A 22892-nucleotide genomic window follows, 5' to 3' on the forward strand; every position below is an offset into this window, starting at 1 on the left:
TCCTTTAATCTAAAATCAAATCAACTTTTTTTTTTTTTAAGATTTTACTTATTTATTTGTCAGAGAGAGAGGCACAGCAAGAGAGGGAACACAAGCCAGGGGAGTGAGAGGGAGAAGCAGGCTTCCCGCTGAGCAAGCAGCCCGATGTGGGGCTCGATCCCAGGATCCTAGGATCATGACCTAAGCTGAAGGCAGACACTTAACAACTGAGCCACCCAGGTGCCCCAACTTTTTTTTTTTTCTTTCACCACACTGACATTTTTGAAGACTCCAAGACAACTGTTTCACGAAATGGTCCTGCATTTGAATTCGTCTGCATGTTTCCTCATGATAGCATTCAGGGTTAAGCCTTTTGGGCAGGGAAACTACTCAGGTGATGTTCTGACACCAACATCATCCTTAAAACGGCAACGTCATCACTCAGTCTGTGGCTCGAGACTCTCACTACCTTCTTGAGAAAGCCACGCTCCTGCCTTGGCTCCACAGTTCGTCCGCTGTGTGGCTCCGCTGCCCACACACACAGCTGCACCAACACGAACCCTCCTGTCTCCAGCCAACGCGGTCCCTTCACTGTCACCGAACAGGCAAATGTCAGAGAAGCATCGAGAGCTTCAGATACCGCTCAGCCCAACGTCCGCATCTGACAGAAGAAACCTGATAGAAGAAATAGAAGAAATCTGACAGAAGGGACCCAAGGAAGAAAGGAAAATGGATCTTGTCTAGAAAAAGGTATCCTGACTCCTCACCACGTCTGGTGAAGAGGGACTGCGCGGTGAGGATCTCCTTCTCTCTCATCTCCTACTCCAATGACCTGGGGCAGGGGAAGAATGAAACTAAGTCGCTCGGTTCTAAGGAGCTCTAACCGGTGGGTCCGCTGAAGCTACGAAGGCAGATCCTAGACCTTCAGTGGCATGTTTTTTATGCGTTTCAATTAAAACACGCTGGGTCGCTTACACTCAGAGGTGTCCGCCGGTCCTCGGAAGTGATGTGGCGTAAGGATTCTCTGGTCATGGGTCAAAGAACCACCACAAAGTTCCCAGACTTACCAACTTATCAACTAGGGCTTCAGAAATCAACCTCAAGAGCCCACCTGACAACAATCTGACCTGACCTTACACTATACAACAAGACCAATTTCAAGACGGACCACAGACATTTCTGTACAAAGTAAATAAGCTTCTAGAAGAAAACACAGCAATCTGGGGGTTTGTGATAGTTTCTTACAAAACAATTAAAAAAAAAAAACTGAAAAAACGAAGCCTCATCAAAATCAATACCTCTGTTTAAGCCACAGACCAGAAAGCAGTATCTAGAAAATATATCTGGCAAAGGACTTTTAGATTTTATTTATTTATTTGTCAGAGGGAAAGAGAGAGAGAGAGAGAGAGAGAGTGCGCGCAGGAGATCACACAAGCAGGCAGAGGCGGAGAGAGAAGCAGGCCCCCTGCCAAGCAAGGAGCCTGATGTGGGACTCGATCCCAGGACCCTGGCATCATGACCCGAGCCAAAGGCAGCAGCTTAACCCACTGAGCCGCCCAGGTGTCCCTGGCAAAGGACTTTTATCCGAACTATAGAAAGAACTTCTACAACTCAATAAGAAAAAGGCACATAAACCAATTTTCTGTAATGGCCAGAAGATCTGAACAGACACCTCACAAAGGAAGATATAAGTACACTGAGAAGGTGCTCACCAGCCTTAGTCATCAGGAAAGTACAAATTAAAACCACACTGAGATGCTACAACACACCCACCAGAACGGCTAACTTAAGAAAGACTGACATCACCTACCATTGGCAAAGATGTGGGGCAATCAGGACTCTCGCATCCTTGTTGTGGGAGTATAAAAAGTACAACCACTTTGGGAAAATGTCTGGCAGTTTCTTCTAACTCTAAACGTACACCCGCCTGATGACCCAGCTATTCCAGTCCTAGGTATTTACCCAAGAGATATGAACATGTGAATCCACAAATAGACTTAGAGAACAATGCTCAGTAGCAGCTTCATTCGTAATAACCCCAAACTGAAACCATCCCAAGTGTTCCTCAATAGAAGTATGAATAAACAAACTGTGGTCTAGTCATGCCACGGAACAGTATTTAGCAATAAAAAGGAACAAAGTACTGATTCACGCAATAGGAATAAATTTCACAAACATACTGAATCCAAGAGGCCTTACGGAGAGAACACATACCATACAATTCCATCTACAGAAAATTCAGTAGCAGGCTACTACTTTACGGTGGGAAAATACCAGAACAGTGGTTGCCTTCAGGAGTACTGGTATGAAGACCGACCAGGAAGGAGTAAGAGAAATTTCTAGAGTGCCGGTAAATGTTCTCTACATCTTAACAGAGATTAGGGTACATAGAATTTATCAAAAATAAATCAACTGGCATACTTAGGATCACCACATTTCACAATCTTATCTCAGAAGAATAAGGGAAATCAACACTGAACTCTAGTCACTGACATGCATATCCAGAAGTGATGTTTACAAGTTCCTTGAAGTCAATCAAAAAATAAGACTAATGAATGGACAGATACATGGAGAGATGGATAGGTTTATAATAAAGCAAACATAGTGAAATATCCATTGCAGAGCGCACGAAGTGGATATATGGGTGTTCACTACACAATCCTTTCAACTCTTTCATATGTCCAAAGTTTTTCATATTAAAATACTGGGGGGTAAATCAGAAGGGGACACATTTACTGTGGTGTCTTTTGTTTTCTTTTGCATTGTACTAAGCCTCAGGAGATGACGGCTTCTTATCATGCTTACCTCCTGAAAAGGAAATGGGCCACAGACAAAAAGTATAGACTAGCACAAACTCACACCTTACAAAATTTAGAATGAGGCCTGAACAAAAGTCTGAAAAGTCTAAATCCTTTTTCGGAGATGATGAAGGGCATTTGCACATGCGGCCGTGAACTGGTTTTATCCTCACCACATGAGAGACAGCAGAAGAGGCAAGGGCACAGAAATGAGTGGGCATCGACAGGGTCACTGAGAAGCGACGTTCACATCAACGCCGAGGAAGGACTACAGGAGGCTGGGTTTTGTGTTATTGTGACCTGAGTTCTGCTGGCTCCAGGGGAAAGCTACGGGGGTTGGAGCAGAGCGCTTTAACCAGCGGGAGGGACACGACCCTGTCTGGCGGGTTCTTTCCAGCTACAGCCGAGCTCATTCCAATGGGGGACAGAGATAGATGCACACTGTAGGCCGAGCGCACAACTCACTCTGAAAGCAAACAGACAAAAATCCAAGCCACACAGGCCCAGTGAGTCACGGCTTCTTCTGCCCTCAACGAGGGAAAGAGGATATGGGGCACCTGGAGGCATCAAGACAAAGGAACAGTGGTTCATACCCCGGAAGGCGGAAAATGCCATGCCGAGAGGCTCTGGGAAAATCAATGACGCCAAGTGTCCCCTGGCAATGAAGTTCCTCTGCCTCATCAGTCCCCTAAGTCAGAGGGCGCCTTTCAAACGGCCCTCTTCCTCCAGCTCTGGGTGTTCTGTGTGAATAAGGGAAACTAACTCTAGGCCAGGTACATTTTACCTGAAGTTAAGATAAAAACAATCTTGTTCGGTCAAACAGCACCTGACCAAGGGCCTCCTGCTTCTAGATCAGGAGATAATGGCCTTCAGGAATTCCACAGGCTCCCTGGCTGAACACCATGCCACGCTGTCACATTAGATTCTATTTAAGATACAGAGAAGCACGATAACAAGAGTCTTAAGGAGACCTAAAGGTTTTACTGCCTTGGGTTTCAAGGCTTATCTTTAACTCCTTTGGTGAGGACAGCAAATAGGGAGATGTCCCGAGCAGCCATTAAAGTGGGGAGACACCACTCCCGGGGCAGGCACCCATCCCCTAGGACCCACGCGAGCAGTTACCTGTGTTGCCCACTGGATTTGCGTGTGCCAGGCCCCGAGCAAGGCATCATAGAACCCTGTGAGCTGCCGGTCCAGCGGGAGGTCACTCTGGCACAGTTCTTGCCAGGTCGCTAAGAGCTGCGCCTGCAGAGGCAGAACAGAGGGGACCTCGCTGAGGAAACAGGATAGGCCGCCCTATCACCCCAGCAAGGCAAGCCACATCGAGCTGCCCACTCCCCAGGGCGAGCGGGTGCCCCCTGATGACCATTCACTGCAAACAAAAGCGAGGGAAACAAGACTTCGGTGCCAGCTCTGATCAACAACTCGAGTGACTCCGCTGCCCTCCGGTGCTCCCTGCTCTTTTCACGTCACCCCAAAGCCTGCCAACGTCCTTCCACCAGGCATGCTACACTCTCCAGAAAAGACCTCAAGGTGGGAGCGTGTGTGCCCTTGAGCCGCACGGCCAACAGCACTGCTTAAAACACACAAGCGCTGGACCTGGAGGAATTCAGTCAGGCCAGAAAGTGGTCAGGTTTTCAGCTCATGTCAAACAACTCCAGAAAACAAAAAAATTCTTCAGGCTTCCTGAGGGCATAATAAGGCCTAAGACAGGACTCTCCCTTGAAAGACAAAAATGCAAAAAATTTAAACAACTTGTCAGTGTGGAAGTGAAATTCAGCTATTAACCTACAAGAGGCCGAAAGGGAGGGCTTGTGTTTTCCCAGCGCCACGAAAATGAATCCACAGGTTGGACCGAGAGCGCCCCCTACTGGTGAATCAGAAGAAAAAAGCCAGAGCGCACAGAGGCCAGTGTCTCCTCCTTGGAGCTTGCAAATTGGAGCAGCCCAGCATGGGAGCATTCCACAACTGTAAGCACCCCCAGCTCCTCACCTTGTGGCATTTGTAGTAGTAGGCAAGCAGCTGGGGCATCCGGTCGATTTCAGTAAACACCTTCACAAACATTCTGGACTGATCTAAAGAAGAACAACATCAAACATGGCCACATTGGAACCAGGCTTCCTGCTGCAGACCAGAGAAAGAATCCCTCCGGCTGGGGCACCTGGGTGGCTCAGTGGGTTAAGGCCTCTGCCTTCGGCTCGGGTCATGGTCCCAGGGGCCTGGGATCGAGCCCCACATAGGGCTCTCTGCTCAGCGGGGAGCCTGCTTCCTCCTCTCTCTGCCTGCCTCTCTGCCTACTTGTGATCTCTGTCAAGTAAACAAATAAAATCTTTAAAAAAAAAAAAAGAATCCCTCCGGCTAAATGTGGACATATGTAAGCTTGCCTTCTGAACTGTCTACCTATACAGTGAATTAACTCACGCACAGAGAATACAGATATGAAAAATAAGCGTAAGGGCAGAATATGTGACTCAGATGCCACAAGCCTTGGCTTGTTTAGATAACACATCTGTACGCTTCAGCAAGGGAACTCAGATTATACATCAGCAAAGTCATTGTTCCACGGGAACCAGGAAATGAGTTCGAATCGGGCCTGGGCCAGGGGCGGGGGTGGGACGGGGTCGGTGGTAGGAGCTAAGCCTGGGCTGCAAAACTGAAGGAGACTCATGCTCAGGGTTGTGCAAGGGCAGAGCGAGAGCCTCTTAGATTTTCTGCTTTAGGCAATTCACCTGCCTCACCTCCTCCTGGGCCAGACTAAAATCATAAAATGTCAGCGACAGAAAGGCATTTGAAAAACCATCAATTGAACTAATTTTACAGGGGAGGAAAGGGCAGCCCAGAGAGCTTCAGTCACTTGCAGGCCAACGACAGGACTGCTCAACCACAACATGGATGGAACTATATAAAACTACTGCTCTTCAACCATTTGACCCTACAAAAGCAGCAATCTCATAGGACTCAATCTAATATGTATATGAACTAAGAAATACTGACACAGCAGACCTTCTGCCAGCTGCAGAGAACAAATCATGCTCTTTTCTGCCCCAGGGCCTTTGCACTTACTAGGTCTTAGATGATCCTTCTGGCTGTCTGTGTGGTTCTCCCCTTCCCTTATCAGGAAGGCCTTTCCCAATCAGCCAACCTAAATTAGGTTTCTCCTGTTATTTATTCCCTATCACATCTTTCCCTTTGTAGAATTAATTAAAATCTGTATTTTTCTATTTAGTTCCTGTATGACAGTTTGTTATCTTTCTCATCCTCAGAAATACAAGGTCTATGAGGCTGTGACCTTTCCTGTCTTGTCTCACTGTTCCTAGAAATTAGCATAGCATATGGTACACACACACAAAATGCAGTAAGTTGGGGCACCTGGGTGGCTCAGTGGGTTAAGTCTCTGCCTTTGGCTCAGGTCATGATCGCAGGGTCCTGGGATAGAGCCCTGCATCAGGCTTTCTGCTCAGCTGGGAGCCTGCTTCCCCTGCCCCATCCCTGCCTGCCTCTCTGTCTATTTGTGATCTTTGTCCATCAAATAAATAAATAAAATCTTTTTTTTAAATGTGGTAAATTAATGACTGTTTTAAATAGCATTGCTTTTCAGAAATATAAATAGTATGTTCGGGGTAGAAAAAATGGAAAACAAGAAGAAAAAACTGCCTATCACACTCTATTAAACACTGTCAACATTTTGGTGTATATTCAAAGAATGCTTTTAGACAGAAACTGCTACAAGGTTACTAGTCCAAAAATATAATCACAACTTAAAAAAGTTTCCACCCCAGAGTAGAACTTGTTATTTCTTGAAACAAATAATAAACAGAATAACAAATAATAAAACAGAATTTGACCACACAGCAAAGCGTTGGAAAACTTAAAGGTGACATGTGAATCTTCAGCCCTTATAGAGGAATTCGAGTTTTTCAAGGTTAGTACATTAAATTAAACATAAACATGTAACACTGGGGGAAGTTCCTGATTCAGACAAGAGAAAGAAAAAAATGGGAAACTCACTTGGGCAACCATAAAACACTAGAGGCTCTTGCGATACCACCAACTCCATGCAGAAGGCACTGCTGAGCCCTTGCCTGGTGAAGGGCCATCTGCTGGGTGCTGCGGTGGGGGTACAGGGGGTGGGGTTCTGATGGCAGACGTGTTGTTTTGCAAGCATATCCCACTGCCCTTCTGCTGACAGAGCTCTAGGCGTTCTCTGAGAGACCATGGGCCTGCCTCCCCTTCTCCCATTTTTCTGTTTGTGTTTTTAGTTTTTTTCTTACCAGGCAAAAAATTTAGGTATTATTACCGAGTAACACCATTAGCACTTTCTTACAGCTGCTAGTAATTACACATACATAAGACAGAGCAGATGTCGGGGCAGCTGGGTGGCTCAGTCATTAAGTGTCTGCCTTCGGCTCGGGTCGTGATCTCAGGGTCCTGGGATCGAGCCCCACATCGGGCTCCCTGCCCTGCGGGAAGCCTGCTTTGCCTTGTCCTACTCCCCCTACGTGTGTTCCCTCTCTCACTGTGTCTCTCTCCATCAAATAAATAAATAAAATCTTGGGGCGCCTGGGTGGCTCAGTGGGTTAAGGCCTCTGCCTTCGGCTCAGGTCACGATCCCAGGTTCCTGGGATTGAGCCCCGCATCGGGCTCTCTGCTCAGCGGGGAGCCTGCTTCCCTTCCTCTCTCTCTGCCTCTCTGTCTACTTGTGATCTCTGTCAAATAAATAAATAAAATCTTTCTTAAAAATAAATAAAATCGGGACGCCTGGGTGGCTCAGTTGGTTAAGCGGCTGCCTTCGGCTCAGGTCATGATCCCAGCGTCCTGGGATCGAGTCCCACATTGGGCTCCTTGCTCGGCAGGGAGCCTGTTTCTCCCTCTGCCTCTAGCCTGCCACTCTGTCTGCCTGTGCTTGCGCTCTGTATCTCTCTCTCTCTCTAACAAATAAATAAAAATCTTAAAGAAAATAAATAAATAAATAAATAAATAAATAAAATCTTTAAAAAAGCCAAAAGCAAATGTCAATTGTCTTTTTTTTTTTTAAGATTTTATTTATTTTATTTGACAGAGAGAGAGATCACAAGTAGGCAGAGAGGCAGGCAGAGACAGAGGGGGAAGCAGGCTCCCCGCCGAGCAGAGAGCCCGATGTAGGGCTCAATCCCAGGACACTGAGATCATGACCTGAGCTGAAGGCAGAGGCTTAATCCACTGAGCCACCCAGGCACCCCGTCAATTGTCTTTATGAAAGAACACTTTGGTTTTGTTTCTAGTTTTACTGACATGACATCACTGTGTAAGTTTTAAGGCATACATCATGCTGGTTTTATCTACACATACTGTGAAATGATAATAGGTTCAGCTAACATCCATTTCCTCATACAGACACAGTAAAAAGAAAGGAAATAAGGAAAGAATAAAGGGGAGAAAATTATTCTAGTGATGAATACTCCTAGGATTTACTCTATTAACAACTGCCCTGGTATCTCCTACAGGGTTGTTATAGGATTGTTATACATAGGATTGCTATAGGACTGTTCACTCCAATCATCATACTGTATGTTACAGCCCTGTACTTGTTATAACTGCAGTTTGTATCTTTTGACCATTTTCCATTGAAGTGTTTCTAGTGAAGCTGACTCTACTCCAGGATCCAGAGTTGGCCAGCCAGAGCCTCAAATCCACCTGACCGAAGTAAGTGATTCAGAAGGGCAAAAGCCTGCCAATCAATGCAATCAAGATTAATGCTGGGCTCTCTTCTTAAGCTGTGAGGACAGAAGCCTGGAAGTGTACAGGCCACCACCTGAAGAGGGCACCTGGAAGTAACTAACACCAACACACAGAGAGACAGAATCAAGAAATGGCAAGAGACACGGTTCTAATAACAACACAGTCTGTCAGTCTGTGCTCCGCAAAACCTACTCCAGAACTTCTCAGTTCCGTATGCAACCGACTTTCTCTCTCTCTCTCTCTCTCTCTTTTTCACATAGGCCAGTGTGAATTGGGTTTCTGTCACTTGCCGTGGAAGAATCCCAAACTCCTAGAGGCCTCATGTGAGTAAGATGGGGCCTCTAGTCTCTACGCCATCTACCCCCAGTGTGACAGAGGGCCAATGGACTCTTATTTCAAATTAACAACTGATTTTGGATTATAAACAAGGTAATATTAACAAACACAGAGCACCAATGGGAAATTTCGCTTATGTTGCTTTTGCGTATGATTTCACATTTTATTTAGACATATGGAAGTACTTCTCACACAGTGCCCTGCACATAGGAGATCTCTCATAGTTATCTATGAAGTGAAGTAAGTATATGGGAAGAGATGCTCTGAAATCTCATCCTAAAACATCTCCCCCACTGCATCAGTCAGCACCACTCTGCCCTGGAAGGCTTCCCTTCACCCGTGCACCACTCTCTAGACTCATTCTTCCTGGGGAAAGAGAGCATCTTGTATCAGAAAGTATCTGAATGTATCAGTAAAATAAACAGAGGTGAGGCTAATATCAAAGGCCTCCGATATACAATGTAGGTAATAACATAAAAAAACCCACACCATCTAGAAGCTTCTGTCACACTCTTACATTCACACTTCTTCCAAAGCATCTCCCATTTATAGAATCTCACTTCAACCCCAGTGCAACCCTACTGAGGCCAGAAGATGGAGAAACTGGCATCAGAATACATAAGCCCGTCCAGTTCACACAACCAGAAGGACCGAGACCGTCTCTCAATCAGGTTCCTGAGGCATCATTTAACTCAAGTTAACTATCCAAAATGACAAATGACGGATGCAAGAGTTTAAACCTCAGATCCAGCAAAGAAATTCCAGGAGCTCTGCTGGTCTGGTTCAGAGAAGAGGAGTGACTTCCAGAAGGAAAGCCTCTGGGATGAAGCGGAAAGGAACTCAGAACCCCTTACTCCCATTTTGGAAAAAAATGAAGGCCTAAAGGATGGTAGCAGGAAGGAGAGGAAATAAAAAGGCAACCAGAGGGGCGCCTGGGCGGCTCAGTGGGTTAAGCCTCTGTCTTCAGCTCAGGTCATGATCTCCGCATCCTGGGATCAAGTCCCGCATCGGTCTCTCTGCTTGGCAGGGAGCCTGCTTTCCCCCCAACCCCCCATCTGTTTCTCTGCCTACTTGTGATTTCTGTGTGTCAAATAAATAAATAAAATCTTTAAAAAAAAAAAAAAAAGGCAACCAGAAATTTAAGGATAAAGATTAAAATCATAGTACCTGACCTGATTCTGCAAAAATGAACTAAGCTTATAAATTTGTGATAACAGAAACATTATTTACTAATTCAATTAAAAACCATGATATACGAGGCAAATGCAAAAGGAGAGACGAGGGATATGAGAGTGAAATCCTTAGCTACAACAATAGGAAGTCAATAGACAATGCCTAAAATTAATACACAAAGAAGTAAAATAATAAATGTATGATGCAAAGGGGCACCTGGGAGGCTCAGTCAGTTAAGCACCTGACTCTTGATTTCAGGTTAGGCCATGATCTCAGCGTTCATGGGATCGAGCCCTGTGCTGGGCTCTGTGCTCAGCGGCGAGTCTGCTTGAGAGTCTCTCTCCCCCTCTGCACTGCTACTCCCCCTCCCCCTACACCATGCACACATGTGCACGTGCTCTCTTGGAAATGAATAAATCTTTAAAAATAAGTAAGTACATTCACTTATCCAGAAACACAAAGTGAAATGCCAGAGAAAACAGTTCTGAGAATTAGAAGTGCTCTCCTGGGATCAGGATTGGGGAATGAAGCAGTAGAGGGAAAAATTGGTCTTTTCCCCAGTAAGACCACCACTGTTTTTTCAACAACCTCCAGTTTTTTTCAACACTGTTGGTGAGGAGAACAAATTTTAACTGAACTTAAGAAATAGAAAAATGCAACCAGTGAAGTCATTTGTGGGTCTGGATTCCAATTTGTAGTGTAGCTCCATATGCTGAGCTAAATAGAAACTTCATGAGTTCCCGACTGGTCTCTTAGGACTTACTCCCTTTGGGTTACTGTGAGAGCCATGAAATCTTGAATGGGGGTCCAAAAGAAAGGAATAACATTCACAGAGTGCCTCCCCTAAGACCAGGAAAGTAGGAATCACAGGGTGTGTATATTCCATACTCCCTTTTCTAAGAAGGAAATTGAGGTCTCATTGCTAACAGGCAGCAGCCATTGGGGCGCCTGGGTGGCTCAGTCATTAAGCGTCTACCTTTGGCTCAGCTCATGATCCCAGGGTCCTGGGATCAAATCCCACATCAGGCTGCCTGCTCAGTGGGGAGTCCACTTCAGCCTCTCCTCACCACCCTGCTCCTGCTTTCACTTGTTCCTTCTCTCTCAAATAAATAAAATCTTAAATTAAAAAAAAAAAAAAAAAAAAAAAGGAGGCAGCAGCCCAAAGATTCCAAAATTGGTCTGTCCATTTCCGAAGTCCACACTCCTTCCACTTGGCCAACAGCCCTCAACAGACTTACTAGTAAACTGCCAGCAGCCATGAAATGCTTCCCCAGATAGAAAGTCCTCAGTCTGTTCAAGGCCAGCTGTGCTCTCCTAGCTCTCCTGTCCAGGCTCATCTCTGAGCATTTCCCAATGTCCACGCCACAGAAACAGGCTTAACTGTTATGCCCACAGCTGCCCCTGAGTCTTCCCATTCCTACACTACTCATATGTATGTCGTTCCCTCTGCTGGAAACATTTCTCCCCACCTATCAAAATCCTACACCCATGGGAAAATGCTCATCCCACGGTGCTCACGGGGAGAAAAACAAGGTACAAAATTGTATATATTCAATGGATAGTCCTGCCTTAAAAGATACAGGTAGGTACACACTCACAGGAAGAAACTAAAAGGAAATACTAACAATTCTATCTGGGCGTTGAGCTCACTGGTAAATCATCTTCTTTTTTATATTTGTATATATCTTCCCATTCTCAACAACCTGTGTTACCTTTATAATTGAAACACTGGGGCACCCGGGTGGCTCAGCAGGTTAAGCATCTGCCTTCGGCTCAGTTCATGATCCCAGGGTCCTGGGATCGAGCCCCACATCGGGCTCCCTGCTCAATGGGGAGCCTGCTTCTCCCTCTCCTCTGCCACTCCCCCTGCTAGTGCTGTCTTTCACTCTCTATCTCTCAAATAAATTAATAAAATCTTTAGGGGCACCTGGGGGACCCAGTCATCAAGTGTCTGCCTTCAGCTCAGGGTCCCGGGATCAAGTCCCACAAAGGATTCCCTGCTTGGTGGAAAGCCTGATTCTCCCTCTCCCACTCTCCCTGCTTGTGTTCCCTCTCTAGCTCTGTCTCTCTCTCTGTCAAATAAATAAAATCTTAAATAAAATATTTTAAAAAAGGAAACAATTAAAAATTTTAAAAAATTCCTCGCTCTTTCAAAGTTCTGCACATATGTCAGTTCTTTCAGAAAAGCTTCCTCGATTTTCCATCATCTTTTCCCCTCACCCCAGGGACGGCTAAAGCAACTTTCACATTCCATCTGGTAATAAAATGATTTGTGTGCTTGTTCTCTCCTGGCCTCACCCTCAACCAAGCTGTAAGGTCCCTGAAGGACAGCAACCTTATCTTATTCATCCTTGCATTCCCTGCTGTTCCTCACTAATCAGTATTTTAAAATAATATTTAAGAAGGAGTTATCCTTTTGAAATGCCTACTTGGAATTACACCAGATAGGAATTATACAAAAGCAAACAAGCTCAACAGCTTAGATGTTCACATATTTGGTGGCTTGAGGATAATAAGTAAGTAATTTGGTAAACATCAGCATTCCACACATAGCAATGGACTCTAAGAGCCAAATTCTGGCATTTATATTAAGTAGTTTCTTACATATTTTCCTAAGGGCAGAGGAAAGGACTGAAGGGAAGCCCCTGCTTCCAGGCTCACTGCTGAGAAGCCAGGGCGGCAGCCTTGGGACAGGCTGTCCAAAGCACCACCTATGGCACTCGTCTGCCCCCTTCTGGCCAAAACTCAGATGCCACCGTCTCAGAAGGAAAAGAAGAAAGAAAACTTTTAACTGCACAAACTGGTAGCCAACCTTTTATACTTGCTGAGAAGAAAAATCTGTGAGGACAGTTATTGTGATGATTATCCAGCTTTGGAAATCTGATAGTAGAACTCACTTTGATGGGCAGGAGTCCATGAGTTGGAAGATGGCTTTTTGCCCCTAAAATGCTTATTATTTTCCCATGATCCCTTAGATCAATGAATCTCCCTGCTATGTGTAAAACTGCTATAAAAAGTTGCTTCAGGGACACCTGGGTGGCTTAGTCAGTTAAGCAACTGCTTTTGGCTCAGGTGGTGATCCAGAGTTCTGGGATCGAGTCCCACATTGGGCTCCTTGCTAAGTGGGGAGCCTGCTTCTCCCTCTGCCTGCTATTCCCCCTGCTTGTGCTCTTTCTCTCTTTCTCTTCGACAAATAAATAAATAAAATCTTCAGTAAAAGAAATCTGCTTCATCTGCCTTAGGCTCAGATCATGATCCTGGGATCCTGGGATTGAGCCCCACATCAGGCATCCTGCTTGATGGGGGGTCTGCTTCTCCCTCTCCCTCTGCTTGTGTTTCCTCTCTTGTTGTGTCTCTCTCTATCAAATAAATAAAAATTTTTAAAATATTTTACTTATTTATTTGACAGAGAGAGAAATTACAAGTAGGCAGAGAGGCAGGCAGAGAGAGAGGGAGGGAAGCAGGCTCCCTGCTGAGCAGAGAGCCCGATGTGGGACTCGATCCCAGGACTCTGGGATCATGACCTGAGCCAAAAGCAGAGGCTTTAACCCACTGAGCCACCCAGGCGTCCCTAAATAAAATTTTTTTTAAAAGTTTGCTTCAACATAACTGAATTACTGGTTGGTTGTGTAAACAGAGATAGGCATATGAGGTTGGAGAATGTCACTCTGAGCAGAGATGGGAAGTGGTAAGGTGTTGGGGAGGTACTAACTTAGCAGTGATTCCCCTCCTGATTTTTTTAAGTAGGTCAACAGAACCCCAGACCCTGAGAACAAGAGTCAGATGCTTAGCCAACTGAGCCACCCAGGCACTTCCAGAGATTTCCCTTTAAAAACAGATAGGGATGGGGTGCCTGAGTGGCTTAGTGGGTTAAGCCTCTGCCTTCAGTGCAGCTCATAATCTCAGAGTCCTGGGATCGAGCCCCACTTTGCACTCTCTGCTCAGCAGGGAACCTGCTTCCCCTTCTCTCTCTGCCTGCCTCTCTGCCTAGTTGTGATCTCTCTCTGTCAAATAAATAAAATCTTAAAAAAAAAAAAAAAGGCAGAAAGGCAGATGGGGCGCTCGAGTGGCTCAGTCAGTTAAGTGTCTGCCTTCAGCTCAGGTCATGATCCCCAGGTCCTGGGATCGAGCCCTGCATTGGGCCCTTCCTCGGCGGGGAGCCTGCTGCTCCCTCTCTTTCTGCTGCTGCTCCCTGCTTGTGCTAATGCAAAACTTTTCTGTCTGTCGAATAAATACATAAATAAATAATCTTTTAAAAAATAAAAACCATCAGATAAAAAAGCAACTTGGCCTACCAGGAAAGATGTCCAATGAGAGAACACATTACTTTGGGTGGGGTGGGGAAACTTCCTGATGCTCACCAAAATTCACTACCATGAGAAAAATACAACCACTTCATCTGTGCTGAAGCCGGGGAAATATCTGTACTGCGGAACTTTGGAGAAAGGAATCAGAAGTCAGATATTCAGTCACCCTGGCCCATGGTGAGTGGGGAATCCAGAAGCACTGGGAATGTCACCGGGAGCAGCTAAGCATGGCAGGACAGGGTGGAGACAGGGAGCAAAGAGGGGGTCTGGTCTAGGCCAGCGGAGAAGGCTTAGTTCCGCATCAGCCCAGAAGAGGCTAAAAAGAGCCATCCTGCCTGCAGAGAGTGGGTCTGGAATCGGGCCTGATTTAAATCTGAACAAAGGTAATCAAACATAGCTTGCCCTCGCTACCAAGGCCCATAATCCTGACCCAGAGGGCATCCTCCAAACCTGATTCTAGCAGCAAACCTCTTCAGCAGGAAGGGAAAAGCATTCAAATTCATGGAGCCACTGCCTCCCCACATCCATTCCTAACTTCTTCTCCAACCCCACGTAGCCAGAGGTGCACCCCTACCATATCCGTGAGCTCTGTGGGCCTCTAGCCACAAAAATTCGTGAGGAAATGGGAGGGACAAAGCTACCAGATGGTGACTTTCCACAAACCAGCTCCAGTCCTAGGATCCTAAAGAGGCAGAGAACACTCCAAACAGATGACTGACAAGAGGGTAAGTCATGGAAGGGAAAGGCTGGAGATGGGTACTGAAGCCGTTCTCTTTAGGCAGCTGAAGAGCACAGCACGGAATGTAGCTTTTAATTCAAGGGCAAGGCGACAGCTCTCAACAAAGCCCAGGTAAACAAGGATGGGCTTCTAAGGAGATTGCACGTTATTTTCCAGTTAAGAGCAAGCCCAGGGACGCCTGGGTGGCTCAGTTGGTTAAGCAGCTGCCTTCGGCTCAGGTCATGATCCCAGCGTCCTGGGATCGAGTCCCACATCGGGCTCCTTGCTCGGCGGGGAGCCTGCTTCTCCCTCTGCCTCTGCCTGCCATTCTGTCTGCCTGTGTTCCCTCTCTCCCCTCTCTCTCTCTGATAAATAAATAAAATCTTTAAAAAAAAAAAAAAAAGAGCAAGCCCAGAAAAAAGCAGCCACGTAGAAGTATGACTAAGCAGAATGAAAACAAACTAAAAAAAAACCAAAAACCCCCACAATAGGACCTATGCAGAAGTAGCACAGGGAGGGGAGAAAAGAAAAGGAACAGAGCGTGCAGAAGGTACATCATGAGAGCGCCTCAAGATCAAGCAGAGGGAGGGGCGCCTGGGTGGCTCAGTGGGTTAAGCCGCTGCCTTCGGCTCAGGTCATGATCTCAGGGTCCTGGGATCGAGTCCCGCATCGGGCTCTCTGCTCAGCAGGGAGCCTGCTTCCCTCTCTCTCTCTCTGCCTGCCTCTCCATCTACTTGTTATTTCTCTCTGTCAAATAAATAAATAAAATCTTTAAAAAAAAAAAAAAAAAAAAGATCAAGCAGAGGGAGGATAATAAGGAAGTCAAGGACTTGACCACCACCATAAACCAATTAGACCTAACACACACACACACAGAGAACACTCCACCCAGCAACAGCAGAATACATATTTTTCTCAAGTGCCCATGAAACATTCTCTAGGACAGCTCACATCTGAGGCCAGAAAACAAGTTAGCTGGGTAACTCAGTTGGTTAAGTGGCTGCCTTTCGCTCAGGTCACGATCCCAGGGTCCTGGGATCGAGTCTCACATCGGGCTTCTTGCTCAGCAGGGAGCCTGCTTCTCCCTCTGCCTTTGCCTGCCACTCTGCCTGCTTCTGTGCGCGCGCTCTCTCTCTCTCTCTCTCTCTGACAAATAAATAAATAAATAAAATCTTTAAAAACAAAACAAGCGTAACTAAGACGGAAATCATATATCCTTTCCGATCATTATGAAATAAAACTAGAAATCAAAAGAAAAAAAAACAGTGAGAAAATTCACAAATATGTAGAAACTAAACAACAGTCTTAAACAACCAATGGGTCAAAGAAGATACCATAAGGGAAATTAAGAATTATCTTGAGACAAATGAAAATAAAAACACAATATACCAAAATATGTGGGATGCCACAAAAGCAGCACTAAGAGCTAATTTATAGCTGTAAATGTTTATGTTAAAAAAAAAAAAAAGAAAGAAAGAAATATCTCAAAACAACTGCCTAAACTCTACATCCTAAAGACCTAGAAAAGGGAAAAAAAAAAAGAACAAACTAAACCGAAAGGTAGCAGAAGGGAAGATAATAAAGATCGGAGCAGAGATCAATATAATACAGCAAAACAAAAAGAAAAATCAACAAAACCAAGAGGTGGTTGTTTGAAAAGATGAACAGAATTTACAAACTTTTAATTAGATTTATTATGAAAAAGAAAGAAGACATTTCAAATAAAGTCAGAAATGAAAGAAAGAACACTACTACTGATCTTACAGAAATAAAAAGGATTATAAAAAAGTACTATGGGGGGTGCCTGGATGGCTCAGTTGGTAGAGTGTCCAACTCCTGATCTCAGGCCTTGATCTCAGGGTTGTGAGTTCAAGTCCTGTGTTGGGCATGGAGCCTACTTAAAAAAAAAAAAATACGGGTCCCTGGGTTGTTCAGTCAGTTAAGCAACTAACTTCAGCTCAGGTTCTGAGAGCGAGCCCCATGTCTTTGTGCTCAGCAGGGTTTCCGCTTCTCTACCTCTGCTCCTCCCAAAGCTCGTGCTCACTCTCTCAAATAAATAAATAAAATATTTTTTAAAGTAAATCAATTAATAATAAATTAATAAATAAATACCAACAAATTGGATAAACTAGATGAAATGAACAAATTCTTAGACACACACAATCTACCAAGACTGAATCATGAAGAAATAAGAACTCTAAATGGATCCAAAACTAGTAAGGAGACTGAATCAGTAATCCAACAACTTCCAACAAAGAAAAGCAGACCAAATAGCTTCACTGGTGAATATATTAGACATTTAAAGAAAAATTTATACTGATATTTCCCAAACTCTTCCAAAAATATGAAGAGGAGGAAACACTCTAACTCATTCTATGAGGCCACACTCCCCCAATCCAAAGCCAGACAAAGACAATGCAAGAAAAGAAACCTACAGACCAATATCCCTGAAGACTTTTTTTTTTTTCTGGACAGAGAGAAAAGACACGTGCACTCAAGCAGGGGTGGAGTGCTCAAGCAAACTCCACCCCCAGCACAGATCCCAACACGGGGCTCGATCTCATGACCCTGAGACCATGACCTAAGCAGAAATCACCAGTCAGACACTTAGCCAGCTGAGCCACCCAGATGTCACATCCCCGAATAGTGATGTAAAAATCCTTGACGAAATACTAGCAAACCAAAATCAGCAGCATATTAAAGGATGATGCTCTACAGCCGAGTAGAATTTGTTCCTGAGATGCAAGGATGGTTCAATATACAAAAGTCAAGCAATGGATTACACGATATTGACAGAATGCTGGAAAAAATCCACATGATCATCTCAAATGGTGAAGAAAAGGAGTTGTTAAAATTCAACACTTTTCATGACATAACTCAACAATCCAGGAATAGAAGCAAACTATGTCAACATAATTAAGGGCCCTGGATGAAAAGCTCCCAGCTGACCTAATACTCAATGGTGAAAGACTATTTCAAACTCTTACTCTGAGATCAGGAACAGGACAAGAATGTCTGCTTTTGCCACCTTTATAAGCCTTAGTGCTGGAAGTCTTAGCCAAAGAAACGAGGCATGAAAGAAAAAAGCATTCAAAGAGAAGAGGAAGAAGTAAAATTGTCTTTGTTTGCAGATGATATGATCTTATAATCAGAAAACCCTAAATATTCCACAAAAAAAACCTGTTAGAATTAATAAGAGAATTTGGCAAAGTTGCAGGACACAAAATCAACACATAAAAATCAGCTGTATTGGGGCACCTAGCTGGCTCAGATGGTTGGGTATCTGCCTTTGGCTCAGGTCATCATCTCCAGGTCCTGGATCGAACCCCACACTGGTCTCCCAGCTCAGTGGAGAATCTGCTTCTTCCTTTCCCCCTGCTTGTGTTTTCTCTGCCTTGTCTCTCACTCAAATTAATAAATAAAATCTTTTTTTAAAAAAATCAGTTGTTCTTCTACATACTGACAATGAATGATCTGAAGAGGAGAAAAAATTCATTAACAGTAACATAAAAAAAATAATAAAATACTTAGGAAAAAAATTCAACAAGGAGCTAAAAGCCTTGTACTCTGAAAACAACACAACACTGATGAAAGAAATTAAAGACGACACAAGTAAATGAGAAAACATCCCATGTTCATGGATTGGATGACTTAATACTGTTAAGATGGTAATATTACCCAAAACCATCTACAGATTCAATGCAATCCCTATTGAAATTCCAATGGTGTCTTGTGGAGAAACAGAAAAACCTGTCCTAGAATTCATACGGAACTTCAAGGGACCCCAAATAGATAAAACATTCCTGAAAAAGAAGGGTAACATTGATGGTCTCACACTTCATGATTTCAAAACTTACAACAAAGCTACAATAATCAAAACAATATGTATGGACCAGTGGGGGTAATGGTGTGGTACTGACATAAGGACGGACATGATCAGCGGAAGAGAACAGAGTGCCCAGAAATAAATCTTCACATATATAGTCAAATGACTTTCAACAGGGTGTCGAGGCCATACAGTGGGGAAAGGACAACAAATGATGCTCAGAAAACTGGATATCCACATGCAAAAGAAAGAAGTTGGACACTTACCTTACACCATATAAAAATTAACTTAAAATGGATCAAAGAGTTACACATAAGAACTAAAACTACTAACTCTTAGAAGATGGGAAAAGTTTCATGACATTGGATTTGGCAATAGTTTCTCACTTGTGACACCAATAACACAGGCAACAAAATTAAAAACATATATCGGACTACATAAAAATTTAAGAACTGTATATCAAAAGACACTATAAAAAGAAAGAAAGGACAACGCACAGAATGAGAGTTTACAAATCATATATCTGAACAGAGATTAATATCCAGAATATATAACAAACTCCTACAACTGAACAATAAAAAATAAATAACCTGATTTATTTTTTTTTAAGATTTTATTTATTTATTTGACAGACAGAGATCACAAGTAGGCAGAGAGGCAGGCTGAGAGGAAGGGAAGCAGGCTCCCCGCTGAGCAGAGAGCCCGATGCGGGCCTCGATCCCAGGACCCTGGGATCATGACCTGAACCAAAGGCAGAGGCTTAACCCACTGAGCCCCTCAGGCGCCCCAAATAACCTGATTTTAAAATGGGCAAATGACTTGGAACGTCTGGGCGGCTCAGTCGGTTAAGTGTCTGCCTTCGGCTCAGGTCATGATCCCAGAGTGCTGGGATCAAGTATCCCACTGGGCTCCCTGCTCTGAGGGGAGCCTGCTTCTCCCTCTGCCTCCTGCTCCCCCTGCTTGTATGGTCTCTCTCCCTGAGAGATAAATAAACAAAATCTTTAAAAAAAAAAAAAATGGACAAAAGACTTGAATAGACATTTCTCCAAAGATACTCAAATGGCCAATAAGGATATGGCCATATCCAGTATCATTAGTCATTAGGGAAATGCAGGTCAAAATCACACTGCGATATTAATACACACCTATTAGGATGACTACTATCAAAAAAGCAGAAAATGACACGTGCTGGGGAAGATGTGGGGAAACTGGAACACATGTACATTACTGGTGGGAATGTAAAAAGATGTAACTCCTTATGGAAAACATGATTCCTTGAAAAATTAAAAGTAGAATTCTCGTATGATTCAAAAATTCCACTTCTGGACATACACCTGAACGAACCGAAAGCTGAGGCTCCACCAGGTATTTGTACACTTGTGTGCACAGCAATACTATTCACAACAATCAAAAGACGAAAGTAACTCAGCTGTCTGTGGACAGATAAATAAATGAAAGGTGATATATACATATAATGGAATAATATTCAGACTTAAAAAGGAGAAAAAAAAATTTTTTTAAGATTTTTTTTTTTAAATTTCTTTGACAGAGACAGAGACCACAAGTAGGCAGAGAGGCAGGCAGAGAGAGAGGAGGAAGCAGGCTCCCCGCTGAGCAGAGAGCCCGACGCGGGGCTCGATCCCAGCACCCTGGGATCATGACCTGAGCTGAAGGCAGAGGCTTAACCCACTGAGCCACCCAGGCGCCCTGGAAATTTTTTTTTTTTTAAGGAGGGAAATGTTTACACATGCTAAAACACAGAAAAACCTTAATGATACGTGCTATGTGAAATCAACCAATCACACAATGACAAATGCCATGTGATTCTACTTCTATAAGGTACCTAAAGTAGTCAAATCTCTAGAGACAGAAAGAGGATGGCAGATGCCAGGGGCTGGGGGTGAGAGAGTAAGGAGTTAGTATTTTTTTTTTTTTTAAGATTTTATTTATTTATCACAGAGAGAGAGAGCACAAGCAGGCAGAGGCAGAGAGAGAAGCAGGCACCCTGCTGAGCAAGGAGCCCAATCCGGGACTCGATCCCGGGACCCTGAAGGCAGTGGCTTAACCAACTGAGCCACCCAGGCATCCCAGGAGCTAGTATTTAATAGCACTGAGGAAGATGAGGAGTTCTGGAGGTGGCTGGTGGTCATGTTTGCACAACGTAAATATACTTCATGCCATTACCTTGTACACTTAGAAATGGTTAAAATGGTAAATTATATGCTCTGTGTATTTTACCATAATTAAAAGAAAAACAAACTCTTTTTAAAATAGAGAGCACTTCCCCATACCCCTGGGGCTAATAATACATGATATGTTACTTAAAAAAATATTTTAAATAAATAAATAAATAAATAAAAGAGAGAGCACTTCAAAAAGTTAGCCTGGGGGGGCACCTGGGTGGCTCAGTGAGTTAAAGCCTCTGCCTTCGGCTCAGGCCATGATCCCAGGGTCCTGGGATCGAGCCCTACATCGGGCTCTCTGCTCAGTGGGGAGCCTGCTTCCCCCTCCCCGCCTGCCTCTTTGCCTTCTTGTCATCTCTGTCTAATAAATAAATAAAAATTTAAAAAAAAAATTAGCCTAGGAAAGAGAAGAAATTTGAAGCTACAACCGCTTCACACTCAAGGAAATTACATACGGTGTGCTTTCCCTAACAGGATCTAAGTTTCGGTACCTGGCTGGCTCAGTCAACAGAGGTGCAACTCTTGATCCCGGAGTTGAGTTTGAGCACCACATTAGGTGTAGAGATTACTTAAAACAGTAAATCTTTTAAATAAAGGGGGGTTGGGGATCTAAGGTATCACAATGAGATATAAAAGGACACTGGGAGAGCTTAAGGGAAAACATTAGAAAGTAAATAATCATCTCACAAAAGTAAAAATTAAACAGAAAAATAGCAGAAATGCTATTTTGGAGCACCTGGTTGGCTCAGTCAGTTACGCATCAGCCTTTGGTTCATGTCATGATCCCAGGGTCCTGGGATCAAGCCCCGAGCCAGGCTCCCTGCTCAAGGGGGAGTCTGCTTCTCCCTCTGCCTCTCCCCACTCCCTGTTCTCTGTCTCTCTCTCAAATGAAGAAACAAAAAAACCGTAATAGAGGGGCGCCTGGGTGGCTCAGTGAGTTAAAGCCTCTGCCTTCAGCTTAGCTCATAATCCTAGGGTCCTGGGATCGAGCCCCGCATCAGGCTCTCTGCTCAGCAGGGAGCCTGCTTCCCCCTCTCTCTCTGCCTGCCTCTCTGCCTACTTGAGATCTCTGTCTGTCAAATAAATAAATAAAATCTTTAAAAAAACAAAAAAAACAAAAACAAAAAACTGTAATAGAGTAATAAGGAAGAATGAGGGGCGCCTGGGTGGCTCAGTGGGTTAAAGCCACGGCCTTCAGCTCAGGTCATGATCTCAGAGTCCTGGGATCGAGCCCCGCATCTGGCTCTCTGCTCGGCGGGGAGCCTGCTTCCTCCTCTCTCTCTCTCTGCCTACTTGTGATCTCTGTCTGTCAAATAAATAAATAAAATCTTTAAAAAAAAAATAACGAAGAATGAAAGCTTCCCAGCTGTTTCTATGACATCAACACAACCATGACACTAACTCCTGACACAGATATCTACTAACGAGCTCTCTATGAAAAAGTTCTAAATAAAGCGTCATCAAATATCCAGTAGGACTTTAACATGCACTCACACATGCACATGCGAACCCACACAGACATCTCATAAACATGGGGGGCTTGATCTTGAGGTGCAAGAATAATAGGATATTAGGAATGCTATCAATATGATTACCCACATTAGTAGATCAGAGGAAATAAAAATCGTATTTGACAAGGGTCAAACGGTACACTTAAGATGTGTGCATTTCCTTAAAAGTAAATTTTACCCCCCCAAAAGAGAATCTTAAACTGATACTGAACTCTAGTTGTTGATATGAATGCTGAAGCAGTTAAGAGTGAAGTATGTTGATATCTGCAAGTTACTCTGAAATGCACCCCCAACAGAACCTGGATGGACAGAGCGATGGATGGGTGGGTTGATGTGTGACAAA

The 22892-nt window shown here is 44.2% G+C and overlaps 1 protein-coding gene across 2 annotated transcripts in view; it reads right to left on the reverse strand.

The window, feature by feature from the left end:
* COG7 (component of oligomeric golgi complex 7) overlaps positions 1-22892 on the reverse strand; it is an 81582-nt gene that overhangs the window by 50175 nt on the left and 8515 nt on the right. For both annotated transcript variants that reach the window (XM_032328084.1, XM_032328083.1), the window contains exons 5-6: positions 4770-4852; positions 3900-4022 (exon numbers count right to left, since the gene is read on the reverse strand). In XM_032328084.1, the coding sequence (XP_032183975.1) occupies positions 3900-4022; positions 4770-4852 (206 nt within the window). The remainder of the gene's footprint in view (positions 1-3899; positions 4023-4769; positions 4853-22892) is intronic.

Source organism: Mustela erminea, chromosome 20 (assembly GCF_009829155.1).
Source record: "Mustela erminea isolate mMusErm1 chromosome 20, mMusErm1.Pri, whole genome shotgun sequence".
Taxonomy (NCBI): domain Eukaryota; kingdom Metazoa; phylum Chordata; class Mammalia; order Carnivora; family Mustelidae; genus Mustela; species Mustela erminea.